Source organism: Leguminivora glycinivorella, chromosome 25 (genome assembly GCF_023078275.1).
Source record: "Leguminivora glycinivorella isolate SPB_JAAS2020 chromosome 25, LegGlyc_1.1, whole genome shotgun sequence".
Classification (NCBI taxonomy): domain Eukaryota; kingdom Metazoa; phylum Arthropoda; class Insecta; order Lepidoptera; family Tortricidae; genus Leguminivora; species Leguminivora glycinivorella.
The window spans coordinates 8,775,372-8,794,411 of record NC_062995.1 but is presented as its reverse complement, the minus strand read 5'-3'; the positions used below and the strand labels follow the sequence as shown (position 1 = coordinate 8,794,411).

At 37.6% G+C, this 19,040-nt stretch overlaps 2 protein-coding genes across 4 annotated transcripts; one reads left to right on the top strand and one right to left on the bottom strand.

Annotated features, from left to right (window-relative positions):
- Positions 1-81: 81 nt before the first annotated feature.
- On the top strand, positions 82-5,304 carry LOC125239405. Of its 2 annotated transcripts, none has more exons than XM_048146976.1 (2): positions 82-280; positions 5,125-5,304. In XM_048146976.1, the coding sequence occupies exons 1-2, from the start codon at positions 164-166 to the stop codon at positions 5,218-5,220; spliced, it is 213 nt and encodes a 70-aa protein (XP_048002933.1). In that variant the 5' UTR covers positions 82-163; the 3' UTR covers positions 5,221-5,304. The 2 variants fall into 2 exon arrangements, with proteins under 2 accessions (XP_048002933.1, XP_048002932.1); XM_048146975.1 differs by lacking the exon at positions 5,125-5,304 and adding an exon at positions 3,154-3,293 and having other exon boundaries at positions 90-280.
- A 6,437-nt stretch (positions 5,305-11,741) lies between these two features.
- On the bottom strand, positions 11,742-17,783 carry LOC125239432. Of its 2 annotated transcripts, none has more exons than XM_048147003.1 (5): positions 17,653-17,783; positions 14,756-14,887; positions 13,792-13,864; positions 12,724-12,854; positions 11,742-12,066 (listed from the first exon to the last, which is right to left on the bottom strand). In XM_048147003.1, the coding sequence occupies exons 2-5, from the start codon at positions 14,876-14,878 to the stop codon at positions 11,935-11,937; spliced, it is 459 nt and encodes a 152-aa protein (XP_048002960.1). In that variant the 5' UTR covers positions 14,879-14,887; positions 17,653-17,783; the 3' UTR covers positions 11,742-11,934. The 2 variants fall into 2 exon arrangements, with proteins under 2 accessions (XP_048002960.1, XP_048002961.1); XM_048147004.1 differs by lacking the exon at positions 17,653-17,783 and adding an exon at positions 16,495-16,541.
- Between the last annotated feature and the right edge of the window lie 1,257 nt (positions 17,784-19,040).

Here is a 19,040-nt window from a genome sequence, read left to right as displayed (position 1 = left end):
TTAACTACGTCATCAACAATCATACCATACATTGTCCAGCATCATCCTGCAACCATCCTGCAACTTAGACAGCTAATTTTTACATGTGGTATCCCCAAGTCGATATTTCTTGAGCACTTGCTGCGGAGTACTTTGTGAAGTGAAAATAATCGAATAAATCAAAATGCTGGCTGCAACCAGGACCCTGCTGAGGAGCAATGCTCAAATTGCCAAGAACATCGTCCAGAAAAGGAACATGACCGTGGTCGTCACACCCGCCAGGGAAAAGGTTACGAACGCCGTAAGTACGAAGTCTCAACAGTTTTACGTAAATTTTAGTTGCTATTTGGTTTAAAAGCTTCACAACCAGTATTAGGTTCATTTAATACTAATTACTTTTAATTAAGGATCAATGGAAGTAGTGAAATTAGCGTTGTGAAGTTTTATACATTACGTAATTTTATAAGGAAACTTAGGTTATATTTGGTCTATGTTCAGATAAAAAAAGGAGGAGCATTCCATTCCTACATTCGTGCCTAGAACTTTTCAAGGACATTCTTAGAGTGACTGGTCATCAAGGGAAAATTATTTTATTATTTTTGTATTACAAAAATAAAGGTATTGTTTTTAAGTGTAAGACTTAAAAGACTCTTATGATTTACTAATGATAATTTTGTGTTGGCGATGGATGACGAATATTTAATGTGGTATTTTTCTCATATTAAGAGTTCACATGAATCCTGGTGGGATACCATTAACATACCCTGCTGTGAACAAAATATCAACCTATTTGTATCAGTGTAAAGGATTTATTTACTATAAAAATGAAAGTTATCCTATTTTGGCTTGGAATTAAAAGTCAAAAGGCAAGTTTCGTTTATTTTACCCCTTACGGATGGTTTGCACCCCCCCTTCATTAAAGGTTTTACTTCCCTTTTATTTGAAAATTACAACTTGTCCTGTCCAAAATGCATGTCCCTTCCAAACATGAACCAATACATTTTGTAAATTTACACAAATGCTCAAATATTTTTGACACAATTCATGCATTATTTATGAGTCTCCATTGGTTCTCAGTCTTTTTTTTTTTTTTTTTTTCAATTTATTTGGGACAACAAACAGTAACACACAAGGTTATAATAGAGAATTAAATAAATAAATAAATATATATTATTGGACATTATTACACAGATTGACTGAGTCCCACCGTAAGCCCAAGAAGGCTTGTGTTGTGGGTACTCAGACTACAATATAGATAATATACAAATACTTATATACATAGAAAACATGTGTTCATCACACAAATAAATGCCCTTACCGGTATTCGAACCCGGGACAGCGGCTTAGCAGGCAGGGTCACTACGTGCTAGGCCAGATCGGTCATCAAAATCACAGAATTACAGTGTTAACAATAGTAAGGTGTGAGACCAACAACATTGTCCACCGATTACTAGATTTAACTTAAATCTACAGTATACAGCGCAAGGTAACAATGATATTAAAGGTTCTTGGTCTTGAGTCATAATTTATTGTTTGTCCACATTTTGTTAATTAAATCATAGCTCAATCCGTGAAACAGATTGGGAAGTACAGAACAGATTGGGAGACTGCTTTGAAAGTACAATAATGTGAGGAAATTGGGATCCAAATAGGTGAAATAGGGCTTAGACAGATTAGATCTGGAGTAGGCAGTCATATTGCAGACAATTGATACCAGCAGCGGCTGGTCCATACAAGCCGATTCCCACCAGCTTGCCTAAATTTGATTACTAGTAAAGTAAAACTTACGTTTTATATTTAACCCGATGTTACCCTACCCTACTCGTGACCACGGACGTAATGTCATGTCCGAAACGTCGGGTTAAATATAAAACATAAGTTTTACGCGATTAAGTCCCGTTTTAATTTAATAATATGAGTGAAGATCGTGTTAGTTTAAATCAATATACTAGTAAAGTACCTAATTTTAAGGTAGGTTTTTTTGCTCAGTGTTGCCTAACAGAAATTTTCACCAGCCGCCACTGATTGATACTAATGGGTAGGCAAACTTTTCATTGGGAACCAAAATATGAATGAATTTTAGAGACCAGATTTACACCAAAAATGCATTTTTACTAGAATGTTGGTCATAATATGTCACATTATTTTAAAAGACTGGTGGCGAACCTTCCGTGCCGTGTAAGCTGAAGATTCGAGTTCTATTCCTGGTTCGGCCACCAGTGGGCCTTGTAGTTTTTCGTGTATGATATATATTTCGGTTTATAATTAGGTAATTTAGGTGTATTAGAGAACTCCCAACCACTTAACTCAGGGTTAGTGGGCTGTCATCTGTCAAATTCCATATAAAATGGTGGGTTAACCCCAAACCATCCATTTCGTTGGTGCAAGTGGCCCTAAGAGAACTCCCAGGTTAATTTAATTAACTACAAAACTCGTATACAGATGCAACAAACATGTCTCTGGATTTCCCTGAAACAGACCTGCATGTTGTTTCTCCCTATTTTGTTTGCCTATTTTTATTTTGTTTAAGTTTTTATTCAGATTTTCATAAGTTTAGTTTGAAATCCACAATCATGTATCATTTGTTTTTTTTTTTTTTTTAATTTTATAATAGTCATGTACCAAAATGACTAACAAAAGTTTACTACTGTACAGTTACACCAAGCTCAGTTGGTACAGTCAACAACACAGCTGTGAACACAAAGTATCAAAAATGTGTATATACACCTAATACACCTTAATGCACAGGGAATAAAGTTCTGTATACATATTTTTGGCTTTTTGATTCACAGCTGTGTTGACTGTACTGTTGACAGTTTTTTATATAAAACTAGCTTTTGCCCGCGGCTTCGCTCGCGTTAGAAAGAGACAAAAAGTAGCCTATGTCACTCTCCATCCCTTCAACCACCTTCAACTATCTCCACTTAAAAAAATCACGACAATTCGTCACTCCGTTTTGCTGTGCAGGACGGACAAACAAACAGACACACACACTTTCCCATTTATAATATTAGTATGGATAAACAGACTATGCAAGACTAAGGAAATGTCATAATTTAAAGAATGACTTTACAAATAACAAAGAATTGCACATTTGCTAAATTAAATCTGAAGAAAAAACTTAACAAAATAAAAACATGCTCCACTCCTGACTAAAACCACCTTATCTTTCAGGAACTGCTGGTGCTATCCAGCGCTATGGTGGTCGGCTGGTGCGCTGTCCCCGCCTGGGTGCTTGTCAACATCAAGAATTATCGCGCGCAGGAATAAATCGTTGATTTAGAGTATAAGTAAAGTAATTTATGCATTAGAAATGTTGGTTTTATTTATTATCCCCCTGTATTATATTTTCACACGAACTCTTATAATAAATTGAAAAGTAACTTAAATGAATATTGGGGACACCTTACACAGATTAACTTAACCCCTAACTAAGCAAAGCTTGTACTATTGGTGCTAAGCGACGATATACATACTTATATACATAGAAAACATCCACGACTCAGCAACAAATATCTGTGCTCATCATCACAAATAAATGCCCTTACTGGGATTCGAACCCAGGACCGCGGCTCAGCAGGCATGGTCACTACCGACTGAGCCAGACCGGTCGTCAAACTTGAAGCATGAATAGCATGATATCATTATTCCAGCACACTAACAAGTGCGCCACCAAAACTTCACTCCTAGAATAGAATAATGTATGAATAATGATTTAAGCTAGAAACAAATTATGGGCTGAATCCCACGGCCCCCACGGGGACTCAACAGTTTTCGGGACGTGGCATCTGCTGACAAAAACATCTAGCGAGCCAAATTTCTGCCGGTCATCCGAAAAATCGTTTACCCAAATGCTCACTAGATGGCGCTGAAGTCGAGTTACATCGCGCAAGCATTAGAAGACATGTTTTACACATTTTTATGGATCACTCACTAGATGGCGGTAGCGACGTCACAATTTTAGAAGACATGGGAAAAAGATGGAGATGTGCAGCGGTTCTCGGACTTTTTTGGTGACCTTTAGAAAGATAAAAGTACGAGGAAGTATAATAGGTATTCGACGCTCGTATTAGAGTAAACGTTAACGCCAACCACAGACTACTAAGAAGATACTAGGTATACATATGAAGTAGTTATGTATGTTAATTCATGAATGAAATATACTCTATGATGTATGTAACCACTCAACCTTTTGAACACTTTAATGTCACCCACACAAACATCGCTCGAACGCTAACGGGGCGCAGCGCAAGCAAAATGTACTCGATTAAACCTTACATACTTGAATATCAACGCTACTTTACTACCAGGGTCCGTAGCCAAATGTACAAACGCTTACGATAACATCGCTATCGCAAGCTATCTCTATCGCTCTTTCGTATTGCAGGCGACAAAGCCAGACTGCATTTCGATAGGCATCTGGCGTCAGCGATTGTCATTTCGGCTTGGCCGGCAGGGATATTCATAATACCTACATGCATCAGTAAATGCAAGTTATTTGTAGTGACATCTAGCGTAAATTATCAGTACTGTTACTTGTCAATATATGTCGCGACGGACATAAAGTCTAATGCTCAACAATTTTTTTTAGCTAATATTACCATAGTATTAATCAGTACTCTTTTCAATTCCTTCTATTTGTAATATAAGTTGTAAACTGTTTTAATATTACATTTTTGGCATACGCAACACTGTTGGCACCTAGTATTGAGTAGTGGTTACTGATAATTTAGGGTATTTGACGCTAGATGTCACTACAAACAACATGCATTTCCTGATGTATGGAGTTACAACTCTTCCCTTACATAATCCTCTATGATAATACCTATAGTGGCTATTAAAACCGAAATAAATTACACATATCAAAAGAAAAAGTGACCAAGTCCTCTAGTGCCTGAGGCTGGAATCGTACCAGCGTACTCTGCAATCGCGGCAGATGCCCGTTTCCGCTCGGTCACCCAGGTCACAGCTGCTGAGGTCGAATTTATCTCTCATATGAGTAATCTATACAAGGACTAGAATATAATATAATTTGACTTGTGTTAATTAGTATAGTGGCTATTGTGACAATGGACACACCGCTAGTTATGACAACGTTAGATCTTCTCCTTATTTAGTGTAAAATTTTTCATTGTTTAATTTCAGGAGATGTTCATCCTGGCTGGCACCATGGTAGTCGGCTGGCAGATGGTCCCCGCCTGGGTCCTGATCCATATGAGGCATTACCGCCATCTTGAATAGACACCATTTTGTAAACAGGGGACGCCATTTTGATTGCAGCGACAGCTAATTAAGTGTGTAGTTAATTAAATTATATTAGTTGAATGTGTTTTTCTTTAGTAATCGGGCTGATAACCTCATCACAAATTGGTATTTAGAATACTTTTTGGGGTCCCCTACTAAAAAGGTACAACAGTAAAAACCTAATATGCGACTGTCTATCTGTTATTGTTTGATTGAAAACTATGCAAATATGGGATATGATGAAGGAGTGATCAAAACAAAACATATAATTAACATATATTTATCAGTACAGTAAACTGATCACAAAGTTAAGATATGTATAAAATATCATATATAAATAGATCACATACACTTAACAACTAAAATGGGTAAATAAAAAATCTAAATTCAATAATAAATACCAATTTGTCAGATTTAGTCTAAAATTTTGGATTTTGTCTACCTAAGTATCTAAATTTAGACATGAGGCACACTAAAAGGTAAAGGTAAGAATAGATGTCGCCCCTACAGGCATGAATACAGTCAAACTTAAAAAAAAATGTATAAAAGAATTTTCAGTACAGATGGCGTTTTTTTACGCTTTAGTGCGAGAAGTGGTTCATTATATGCCAGGTCGAAACTTCGGAGGCTCATCTGTACTGAAAAACGTCGTACGATACACGTGCGAAAAGGAAATTCGTAACTCGTGTCGATTTAAACACTCCCTTCGGTCGTGTTTTAATTTATCGCCACTCGTTTCGAACTTCCTTTTTTACGCACTTGTATCGTAATGTACTATTTTCTACTCCTGTTTCTATTCGTCATTTACAGGGTCGTGCATAGATCTTTAAAACCTACATAAAAGTCTATTCCCCAAAGCCAGCGCCCGCCGACTTCCGCGCAGTAACGAAAAACTGAAAACGCATTGTTTGGCTCTGTAACCATGGCAATGCATAGTTATAACGATACAGCGCGCGTGCGCGGTAAGCCGGCGGGGGATGGCTTTGGGCAGCTGGGCTGGCAGTGCAAAATACAGGAAACAGTGTGAATTTCACGAAAGTTATTCTAGAAAACTATTAAAAACTAAGTGCATGGTCGTAGAAAAAGTGTTGTATGCAACGGTGTTGAACTGGGTCAAAAAATACTCGTGGCGTCTTTATCAACAATTTTCAGCTTCGCCTTAAATTGTTACGCACGTCACTCGTCTTTTTTGACCTCTTTTAAGCACCTGTTGCATAAAATACTAATTTCTCCACACCAACTGGTAAAAGTTCTCTTGATTCTACAGAAACAAATGAGAAAAATGCTTTTTTTATAACCACAATGCTCACATTAGTCCAATTTTAAAACTACCCGATTCTGAACTGTACAAAATGACCTTACCTTTCATGTACATACAATGAAATATTATGCAATTCTTTAACACATATGACTGACTTCTAATAAACGAGATATATGTACAAAAAGTAATATTATAATTAAGCTACGTAATATATCACAATAAAGAATTGCTTTAAAATATATAATAATTTTGTAGTACAGATGGCGCCAGTATAAGTTATACTTGTTGTTTCTACTATAGTCTGGCAGATAAGAGTAGAAATTAAATATTTGCAACTGTTTGTCCTTTTCACATTAATATATGGAAGAAAAAGGGACGAAATATACGGCGTACCTACTTTTTAATTTCTTCTCTTTTTTTTGCCAGTGCAAAGTGTCAAATTCTTGTTTTTATTTATTAGTTTAATGACTTAGCTAAATCTCATTTCACAAAACTAGATACAGATAAAACCTATATTAGCGCCATCTATGTCAACATTTTACCACCCTAAATTTTAACTTACTGTGAGATTTATATAAATAAAAAAGTTATACTTGAAAAGTGGTTCTAAAATATACAATTTTAAGTGTGATTTTTTTTTATATACCACGTCGGTGGCAAACAGGTATACGGCCCGCCTGATGGAAAGCGGTCACCGTAACCTATTGACGCCCGCAACTCAAGAGTTGTCACGTGCGCGTTGCCGACCCATTAGAAACTTGTAGGTACTACTCCTTTTTTGAAGGATTCTAATAGTGATAAAAACCTGCAGTTTTTTTATAAATGTGTCGTTGTCCGGGTAAAGGGACGGTATTGTCGATGGCGCTTACGGCGTTTGAGCGATGTTCGTGTACAAATACGACAACGCGGGACGTAAGCGCCATCGACAATAGGCTATTTGACCCTTTTTTAAAGTTTGTCTTACAGCAATTCCCGTCAACTTTGTACAATGCCACGTCAGCAAATTTTAATTGATCCTATTTTGTTACCAACATTTAGTAATATAATTCGACTTTCGTAAGATATATACAGGATAATTGTTATAATTATATATACTAGAGAACTTACGAAATAAAACTTAATAAAATCTCAATTAATCAACAAAATCTTGGTAACAAAATAGGAATTAATAAAAACAAATTTAACTTTTCCCTTAATTTTTGTACAAAGTTGACGGGAATTGCTGCTTATATTATTACTTACTGTCCAATTAACCGAAAAAAATATCACTATATTTTATTACATACATACATACATACAATCACGCCTGTATCCCATAAAGGGGTAGGCAGAGCACATGAAACTACTAAAGCTTCAGGGCCACTCTTGGCAAATAAGGGGTTAAAAGAAAACGAAACTGTGGCATTGCAGTGACAGGTTGCCAGCCTCTCGCCTACGCCACAATTTAACCCATATCCCATAGTCGCCTTCTACGACACCCACGGGAAGAAAGGGGGTGGTGAAATTCTTAACCCGTCATCACACAGGCAACTAAACAGGCAGGTAACTATATTTTATTATGACTTATAAACCGCAAAAAATATTATGACTCATAAATACGTAATCAGTCAAAAACAACATCAGCCATGTCATCTATAGATTTTCTGTGAATGAAGTCATTCAGTGCGAAAACAACACTTTCTGACACTTGAAGTACGAGGCATAAAGGTCATTATGTCAGTGATTGATTTGACATGAATTCTATGACGTCCCTACACGGCCGACAGCGTTTTCGGTGGCCAAAATAAATAAAAAATACTCACATTTTTGAATTAAAAATACGTAGTCATCGTACACATTTAGTACCAAAAATCATTACACGGCCGACAGCGTTTTCGGTGGCCAAAATAAATAAAAAATACTCACATTTTTGAATTAAAAATACGTAGTCATCGTACACATTTAGTACCAAAAATCATTAAATATTGGTTTCTTATGTCAAATATTACAGAAGACAATATTTATTGCAAATTAGATATGAGTCAGTATTAGTCCCTTTACCCCAAAAGAAGAAACAAATTCATTAAATAAATTTTGTACTGGTTTTCTTATTTTAAATATGTCTCAATTGTTCATATTTTTGTGTTGTTGCACACGAACGAGGCATTTTTTATTTTTGGTTGACTTTACAAAAATTGACGCCAAATTAGATATGAGTCCAGTATTAGGTCCCTTTACAGATAACGTCACAAATATGAAATGGTCACATCTGAAATCATGAAATAAACACTACTTAACCTTACGCTTTAGGTACACATGGTTTTAGGTAGTTATAAAAATTATAAGTTCCTAAGTACTTATAAAAATGGGTAAGTTACAGCGGGGCAAATCTCGACTGGGGGGCAAATGTAATTGGTACATTTTTTCCGTGTTTTACAATGTTTTCATTATTAAAATGAGTGTCCACTGGTTATATATGGTAGGCGTGTTCAGTGGATACATGAAGAACTCAACATCATAGTGTAATAATGGAAAAAATGGATCAGTTACTGGACCATTTTTTTCAAAGTTGTCCACCCCACTTTTTTTTTGGATTTGAAATTTTTATGTGCTTTCCACTCAGAATCGCGAGCTCTTTCAATCGTAATAGGAGAAAAAAAGTGTCCCAAGGTTTTTTCCCATTCCGTTACCATTTTTTCATACATTTTGTATGACGGTAACGGAATCTTGGGACATTTTTTTTTCTCCTATTAGGATCGAAAGAGCTCTCGATTCTGAGTATGAATCGCGTAACAAATACCCATGTTACAAAAAAAGTGGGGTGGACAACTTTGAAAAAAATGGCCCTACTGCCCCCGAGTCGAGATTTGTCCCCACTGTACCGTAAACCCTTATAGATTACTTATGGACCAAACTAATCCAGTGTAAAATTCAGTGTCAAAATAGCTACTTAACTATTTAATTATTTACAACTTTTTTCAAATACAAATTACCCCCTGTGTAACATTTAAAAAGTGGATCAAAATTACACTATGTGAGATAAAAACTAAGGTGTTCAAAAATTGAATAATAAGTATAAAAGCAAGTTGTTAAAAAATGGGTATACTTGGGTAAATCAACTTTTTCTTGTCTGTTATTGCCATGGTTACGGTCTCCTGAGTCACACTGGTTTTCTGCAAAAACTAGCTTTTGCCCGCGGTTTCGCTCACGTTAGAAAAGGACAAAAAGTAGCCTATGTCACTCTCCATTCTTTCAACTATCTCCACTTAAAAAATCACAATTCTTCACTCCGTTTTGCCGTGAAGGACGGACAAACAAACAGACACACACACTTTCCCATTTATAATATTAGTATGGATATGCTACTCAAACTATGCAAACATGCATTTTTCTGGTGTTAACAAGCCCTTTTCTTAATTTACCACCTACAAACATGGACTACATGCATGCTTGCATAATTTCAGTAGCATAATTTTGCATAAAACCAGCGTGACTCAGGGGACCGTAACCATGGTAATAACAGACAAGAAAAGTTGATTCACCCACTTACAAATAATTGACTTTTTCTTTATGGAGTATTAAGTTTATTTACTAAACTCTTATGTAGGGGAGACCGGGGCTAGTTGACTATAGGGGTTGGTTGACTAATTATTAAAAAATTGAGCTAAAAATCAAACTTGAGCAAACCAGTGAGGTACGATAGTCCGTCACCTCCCCCCGCTCAGTCACCGGTGAGCCTCTCGTATCTCATATCGTATCACTGGTTGGCTCAACTTTGATTTTTGGCTCAATTTTTTAATAGTTAGTCAACCTACCCCTATAGTCAACTAGCTCCGGTCTCCCCTACCCCATATTGATTTATCTAAAAAGTTCCTGATACAAATAAATTTGTGAAAATTCAGAAATATAAAGATTAACTCGTAACTTCAAGTCGATTTATTTATTGTTGATAAAAATTAGCCTCGAATTGTAATTTCGAAATTCACCCTGTATATATTTAAAACTGGACTGCAAATACTACCATATTAATTTTATTTCGTTTTAAAACGGTACTCGAAAAATTTGGTCGTTCGTTATAAAATACTTACATATACTATCGATAAAATGTACTCAAAAACGTATCACTTATTATTACGTACATATTAAAAGTCGAAATCCAAAAATCACTAACCCTTCTAAATAGTATGTTACGTATAAGTGAAGGTGTACAATAGTACATTACGATACAAGTGCGTAAAAAAGGAAGTTCGGTCCGGGTGACGATGTTTCTATACAAATTCTACATCATAGATTTTTAGCAAATAGGTTATTCACAAAGACCCTTTAGCCTAATTTTTACGTGTAAAACTTGATTTAAAAAATCTACATTAACTGTGCTGCCTAGAAAAAACAACCAAAATATGCCATACGGATATGAGCCTCATTTCGAACGTGTATTTACAAATGTGCCTATACCTATAGAGGAATAAGGCCTGATTTAGACGGCGTGGGAACTCGCATGCGATTTAAGTTACATTGCGGGCTGTTGAGGTTGCATACAATTTTGCACAGCCATCAACTACCGCAATGTAATAAAACTAGCGCGTGTACGATTTCTGTATCGCCATCTAAATCACCGTACCTTTTTCTGTATGGTTTTGGGGTAGCGTTGTTTTCATACATCGGTAAATGCGAAGTTATATAGGTTTTGATGAATTTGTAGTGACATCTAGTCATTCACGCATCAATCACGCGTCAACTAGCGTAAATTATCAGTACTGCTACTTGTCAATAGATGTCGCGACGAACAAAAAGTTTAATGCTCAACAAGCTAATATTACAATAGTATTAATCAGTACTCTGTTTTCAATTTTTAATACTACGTCGGTAGCAATTACGGCTTGGAAAGCTCACCGTAAACGCTATAAGATATGTTGTAAATTGTCTTAATATTACATTTTTGGCAGACGTTGTTGGCACCTAGTGTCGAGTAGTGGTGCTGATAATTTAAGCTATATGACGCGTGAATGACGCTAGATGTCACTACAGATGTCTTGCATTTACTGATGTACGAAGTTACAAATCTTCCCTTATTTATTCCTCTATGCTATATCAGAGATTCTTTACACATCAGTGATTGACTTATTTCACCTATTTTTACATTAAATCGGATAATCGGAAATGTCATTTGATATTTGCCAGTCGCTTTACGGTGAAGGAAAACATCGTGAGGAAATCGGATTAATTCCAATAAGGCCTAGTTACCCTTCGGGTTGGAAGGTCAGATGTCAGTCGCTTTCGTAAAAACTAGTGCCCTACGCCAAATCTTGGGATTAGTCAAAGCGGACCCCAGGATCCAATGAGCCGTGGCAAATGCGGGGATAACGCAAGAAGGAAAGTACCCGATTGTCAAGTGTCAAAGTCACTTTGCTGAAATAACCCACTGTGCTGCCTAAGAAAAAACAAACAAATCTTCCATACGATTATGAGCCTCATCTAAGACCTAATAAAGTCTTGTTAGGTTTGAGCGCCGCGCGTATTTTCTTCACTAAAGCTGATGGTTGAATGAGAACTGAGACTTCTGTGCCGTGGGCAGCTATACGGTTCATTTCCTCTTCGCATCCCTGAAAAAAAAAGGTTTGTTAAGTTTCAGAATAGGCTAGTTTTCTACTAGTCAAATCAGCTTCTTTTTAAGAACTGTCAAAACGATTTGCTGATATGGAATAGGCTACTTGCCTCCTAGTCAAAACAGCTCCTTTTTAAGAACTGTCAAAACGAGTTTGAAAGACTTGCTAATATGGAATTTATATGAAATCGAATTGAGTGACCTCACGGTCAACTGATTTAAATAAATAAATAAATATCATAGGACATTCTTACACAGATTGACTGAGGCCCACGGTAAGCTCAAGAAGACTTGTGTTGTGGCTACTCAGACAACGAGATATATAATATATAAATACTGATATACATAGAAAACATCCATGACTCAGGAACAAATATCTGTGCTCATCACACAAATAAATGCCCTTACCGGGATTCGAACCCGGGACCGCGGCGTAGCAGGCAGGGTCACTACCGACTACGCCAAACCGGTCGTCAATGGTATAGAATTATCAGTCAAGATTTTCGAATGCAGCGCCATCTATTATTAAGTTACGACAAATTTTCATGTAACTTTCCATGTCTAACCTAATGTTCAATGCCGGTTGTTACATTCACTCACAATGTGGTTCAGTAGTTGTCGACCTACCAAGTGGTGTTCGATTCCCGGGACTCACCTTGAGCAGGCTGAGCGGCTGGTTGTTGACCTCGGTGAGTGCCCAGCGGCCTGGCGGAGGCAGCCCGGCCCGCGCGCACAGCGAGTGGGGCTCGACGCTGGTGATGTTACACTCGCTATCCAGCTTTATACCTGACAAAATTATATATTTTAGCACAATCTTATTCTTATTTCTTACTAACTTTTGTCCGCGGCTTCGCTCGCGTTAGAAAGAGACAAAAGGTAGCCTATGTCACTCCCCATCCCTTCAACTATCGTCCACTTAAAAAATCACGACAATTTGTCGCTCCGTTTTGCCATGAAGGACGGACAAACAAACAGACACACACACTTTACAGAGACAGACACACACACACAGACAGACACGTCAAACTTATGACAGCCCGTCATTTTTGCGTCGGGGGTTAAAAATGCCATAATATCAGGCCTAAGTAACTAGAGTCAATGCACAATGCAAGATAAGTCGATAACGACATTAAATAATAAATAAATATAAGATTCTTATCTTATACTTTTAAACGAGCAATTTTTGTATATTTATTTATTTATTTATTTATATATACCGACGATCTCGGAAACCGCTCTAACGATTTCACTGAAATTTGTTATGTGGGGGTTTTCGGGGGTGAAAAATCGATCTAACTTATCCTTAGGTCCCGGAAAACGCCACCGAGTTTTCATGCGTTTTTCTTCGCGCGACATCTCGTGTGCAGTATTGTACTGTTAAGACAGAATTCTTTCGGTCGATGTAAACTATTTATTGTCAAAAGACTGACATGGCGACACAGGTCAAGTCATAATAGAAAAATACACTATTTGAGCTTTTGTGGCGAAACGCATCTATCTCGTGTAGAGTAGTTGTGTTGTTAAGACTGAGAATTCTTTCGCTCGATGTAGGTACTATTTATTTTTGGGATAGATATGATGTGGTCAATTTATTTATGAAACAAACCGAGCGAAGCTCGGTCGTCCAGATATTATGTATTTAATCTATGGTAACGATTTAGGAAACATGAGATTATGTGTACGTATGTATCTATGTATGTTTCAAATAGGGAAACATCCTTACCTAATTTCTCGTGGTCCCGTTTGTTTAATACGTATATCTTGCCAAGCGGGACACGATGAAACAGTATGTCCACCTGCAAGAAACGAATAATTGTTGTACACATAAATCAACAAGGAGCCCAACTTTGGAGAATAGTGAGTACTAATATGAACTATTCCGGTGTGCCTTAAACAAAACACTCCTACCCCCTTTTCACGGTGTTTTCAGTCAAAGGAAATAGTAAAACCGATGTACTTAGGATATGTTTAGGAAACCCAACGATAGAGGGCGTGAGAAACAATTACATGACGTAGTGTGCAAGTTGTTCACTAGATGTCACTGTTACCCCCGCAAACTGGCTAACGAATTGTCGTAAAATGTATAAGTACTTTTAGATGTACAAATTTTTCGCTAGATATATAATTACATTTTAAATTTGTTTGGCAAGTAAGTCAGTGTTGAAATAGTTATTTACGTGACTGGTTGAAGAACATCAAACCTGTTTAAAATTCCGCCATGGCTATGCATCACATGAAAAGTTGTAGTAACTTCATAATAGATGGCGCTGCATTCGAAAATCTTGACTGATACTATTCAATATACTCTATGCTCCTTTTATCCTACGTTGCCCCATTATGCTTCTCCACAATATATGATAGGAGTGTATACTATATGTATACGAAACGTTTTTCCACCATCACCGATACTCTAGCATGCAAGGGGTAGCAGTAGTACGTATTACAAATATTACAATACCCTGCAATAAGTATACAAATGAATGATGTATACGAACTACGCATTTACGAACAGTCCTTGTACGCGTCTTTTTGACGTGTACTAGCGTGTTGCGTGTCACGTGGTGAGGTGTGACCCGTGTGACAATGTCCCTTGTGCTAAACCCAAAATGGGGCGCTGCCCCATTTCGCTTCCCTACTACATATTAAGTGTATAGGTAGTGAATGTACATATAAAGTGTATAACTCACCGTTCTAGTCCTAGCCTCTTTAACAGTGTCCTCGCGTGTTGCGCGTCCCTTGGCGGGGTGCCTCGTAAAGCGGCAACTCTGTCCCCCGCGCGCCCCCCGCACCACGCGCCAGCGCCGCCCCATTTCGCTACCCTGCAACAAATAAAATAATAGTATATTATATAACGGTAACGTTATGAAGGCTATAAAAGTTGAGTACCGCGGTTAGGCCACGAAGGCTTGCCGAGTGGCCTAAGTAAGGTACGAGACTTTTATAGCCTTCATAATGTTACGATTGTATACTATACTTTTTCTACGACAGCCACATACATACCTATTCGAGAATAATAAAATGGGTTAGTTACTTACTTCATGTAATGAATGGGAATATTTGTGTGGATCGTCGTAGCATTGAGTATTCTGTCCACAATGTTGATGGCGAGAACTTGTTGCACAATTCTTCAAAATATGCCAACAACGCCGTTTCAGAGAAAGTTGAAACATTTTTTTGCAATTTCCATGTCAAAACAATCATAACATTTTTGGTACGCTTTATCTGACTTTTCATGTAACAAATTGTCAGTCACTTTGAGCGCCCATAGCCTTGATTTCTTCGGAAGTGCATTTTTCACCAGAATCACTCATAATTACTTATGTTTTTGCACAATAACGTCGAATTAAAACAAACTACACACCACCGAAATAGTTCAAATAGTTTCGTGATAAGTTTACAAATGTCAAACATACCACAGACAAGAGAAATAGAAAATAAGCCGGTTTTCAATTACGAAAAATGTGGTTGCGTTCAAGAATATTTAAATGTCGAATTTAAAATTATTGGATAAACTTATGATTTTTACCTTTGTTTTGCAATATCTAATATGTAAAACGCATTTAAGTTTATTTTTTCATCTTGATTTAAATTATGAACCTAAATATTATATTATTTATTAAAAGTTACTTATTACTGTAAATGAAAACATACCTGATAAATGGAAGTTGTGCTTTTAAAAAAAAATTAACAGAACTCCTATATTCATATGATTACTGCTAGCCGTAATCCTATGAACCTATAGACAAATAGACTTGCTCATCGTTACTCAAATGAACTTAATTTGGATACCGCTGACAATAATCTAATTGACAGATTTAAGTGCTGGAGTAGAAAAATAATAATAAATATTGGGGACACCTTACACAGATCAACTTAGCCCCAAACTAAGCAAAGCTTGTACTATGAGTGCTAAGCGACGATATACATACTTAAATAGATAAATACATACATAGAAAACATCCATCTCATCTGTGCTCATCACATAAATAAATGCCCTTACCGGGATTCGAACCCAGGACCGCGGCTTAGCAGGCAGGGTCACTACCGACTGAGCCAAACCGGTCGTCAAACAATAACAATAAGTACTAAAATTTACTTTGTGCTGTTGTGTTTTGAATAGACATATTTTTTTTTTATCAAACAGAAACGCCCGCGAGCTATACAAATCTTTTAAAAATAAAGAAAAAATGAAAAAAAAAATCACACACAATAAAGACTCGAATCTGCGACCTTTCGGACTTTCGGAAGGCTTTACCGCTCCGATCAAATGAGCTACGCTGTATGCATGTGACGTACTAAAACTTTCTTATTATAATCGACGAAGGTAGGCGGATGGGCCTGCGGTATAGTGCTGGCGACGGCCGCGCCGCGGCGCTGCTCGGCCACAGAGGGTATAAAGCGAACCATGAGCGTAGCGAGTACTCACCACACCATCCTATTATAGTCTAGGAAGGTAGGCGGATGAGCCCAGGTATAGTGTTAGCTACAGCCGCCCGGCAGTATTGTTCGGCAATAGAGGGTCGGACTTGTGAAATAACAATTTACATACACTTTTTTACTATTAGGATTGAATCTGTACTGAGCTCAATGAACCCAAACACGTCAGTATTATGTGAGAAACAGATCTTCGGAAGGCTGTAGAGTGTAGCTAGAGGGGGGCATTGGGGGGCAACGCCCTAACCTACTTCAATCAACGTCAATATTTCTTATACTGAGTCTGGCTGAAATGACTTCACACGAGCCATGTGACGAAGCATTTAACAGCAATTCCCGTCAACTTTGTACAATGCCACGTCAGAAAATTTTAATTGATCCTATTTTGTTACCAACATTTATTTTGTTACCACGGCCAGTGCAACCTGGCCGAAACGTTGGGAAAAAAGGTAAAAATAATGTTAATTAATCGCGTTCGACCTGTGTGTGACTTTAAATATGTGTACCAACATTTAGTAATATAATTCGACTTTCGTAAGATATATACAGGATAATTGTTATAATTAAGAAAATATAGATACTAGAGAACCTTAATGACGAAATAAAACTTAATAAAATTTCAATTCATCAACAAAATCTTGGTAACAAAATAGGAATGAATAAAAACAAATTTAACTTTTCCCTTAATTTTTGTACAAAGTTGACGGGAATTGCTGTTAAGAGCAAATCGAGAAACCTTTTGTTAGATAGCCCGCTGTACTCTGTAAATGAGTACATGGATTTGAATTTTTAACGACCGCGCGATGACATTATGATATTTTTCTTTGTTGTATAATATTTTCTTGCTTTGTGATAATTTTATGATATTGTAACTTAATTTATTAATTTTATTTAGCTGGGCATGTGTATTTTCTTTCTTTGTAAATGACGATCCTTATTGAGAGACACAATTATTCTTATTTAGAATTTATTACGTAATTTTTAACGATCATGATGAGAAGATAAACATAATTTTGACATGTAGCAAACTTATAGTGTAATTTTTATCATGAAATAAAGAAATCTATCTATCTAATCTAATCACATTTCGGGCGTTTCCGTGAAAATGCGATGGGAAAACATTTTGCACTATAAAAGTTTAGGTACTTACCACACCATCCTATTATAGTCTAGGAAGGTAGGCGGATGAGGCTACAGGTATAGTGCTGGCGACGGCCGCACCGCGGCGCTGCTCGGCGCGCAGCGCGGCCGCCTGGCGCTGGCGCAGCGGCCGCAGCCAGCCCGGCGCGAGCGACGGCGGGGAGTACTCTGAAAGTTCACCTTATGTTTACATACGGCTGATATAATAGTACATTACATCAGAGGCCGGGAAAATGAGGATTTCCGGCCAAGTGGGTATATATTGTTGCGCCCAAAAAGCGATACTTCCCAGCCCATTTTAAGGAACGTAAAGACAATATTTCATTGCATGTTTGAGAAATAGTTATTTGTTATACAAGGGGGCAAAGTTGTATTTTAACGCCGAGTGTGGAATTGAAAAACGAGCAAGTAAAAGGATTCTATAGTTGAACCGAGTCGGTTCGAGAATAGAATCCTGAACTTGCGAGATTTTTAACACACGAGAAGTAAAATAGATTTGCACCCGAGTGTAACACGAAACTTTTCCCCTCACTATAGCGAGGAAACTAAAGCGCAAAAAATGCGTTTATCACTGCTTCCAGTAGTTTCACAGGTGGTAAATCATCTTTATTACTAGATTCACCTATTTTTATCAATTTTAAAGCAATTAATTTGATTTTATTCAAGGTCAAATTACTTTACCCACTAGTGGATAAAATGCGTTTTTGCCCGCTGGTATTAAAGGACAAAACATGTGTTTCCGAGCTAGTGAGGGGAAAATAATAGTACATTGTGCGACAAGGGAGGTTTTTTTTAATACTACGTCGGTGGCAAACAAGCATACGGTCCGCCTGATGGAAAGCGGTCACCGTAACCTATGGACGCCTGCAACTCAAAGAATGTCACATGTGCGTTGCCATCCCATTAGAAACTTGTACACTCCCCTTTGGTGTGTTAAGTACACAGCAAAAAGGAGTGTACAAGTTCAAAGGAGGGTTTGGGTTGCCGACGACTCAAAGGACAATAGACGGAACAAATTAGTTCCGTAACTCCTCCCGTCATCAGCACACCGCACCCTCGTTGAGCTCTGGCAGCCTTACTCACCGGCAGGAACACAACACTATGAGTAGGGTCTAGTGCTATTTGGCTGCGGTCTTCTGTAAGGTGGAGGTACTTCCCCAGTTGGGCTTTGCTTTAGATTCGAGCGAGACGATGTCCGCTGTGCTGTGCCCTACCACACAAAGCGGAATATCATTCGCTATGCCCTACCTCCCCTGAGGTAAGGGGATTTTGACAACGAGTGTATAACTCGCGACAGCCGCTGGCTTATTGAAGTTTCTGTTGTACTGCCCGTTGCTATGGCAACGCGGTCAAGCGAGAATCGAGATGGCCGCCACAATCTCCTGTCAGATTGTAAAT

What these genes read in the sequence shown, in the direction of transcription:
- LOC125239405 (XM_048146976.1), top strand. Translation starts at nt 164, where the DNA reads ATGCTGGCTGCAACCAGGACCCTGCTGAGGAGCAATGCTCAAATTGCC. An exon ending in GGGAAAAGGTTACGAACGCC is followed by an intron (nt 281 to 5,124) that starts GTAAGTACGAAG and finishes GTTTAATTTCAG; the next exon opens with GAGATGTTCATCCTGGCTGG.
- LOC125239432 (XM_048147003.1), bottom strand. Translation starts at nt 14,878, where the DNA reads ATGGGGCGGCGCTGGCGCGTGGTGCGGGGGGCGCGCGGGGGACAGAGT. An exon ending in AAGAGGCTAGGACTAGAACG is followed by an intron (nt 13,865 to 14,755) that starts GTGAGTTATACA and finishes CGTTTCTTGCAG; the next exon opens with GTGGACATACTGTTTCATCG. An exon ending in AGCCGCTCAGCCTGCTCAAG is followed by an intron (nt 12,067 to 12,723) that starts GTGAGTCCCGGG and finishes TTTTTTTTTCAG; the next exon opens with GGATGCGAAGAGGAAATGAA.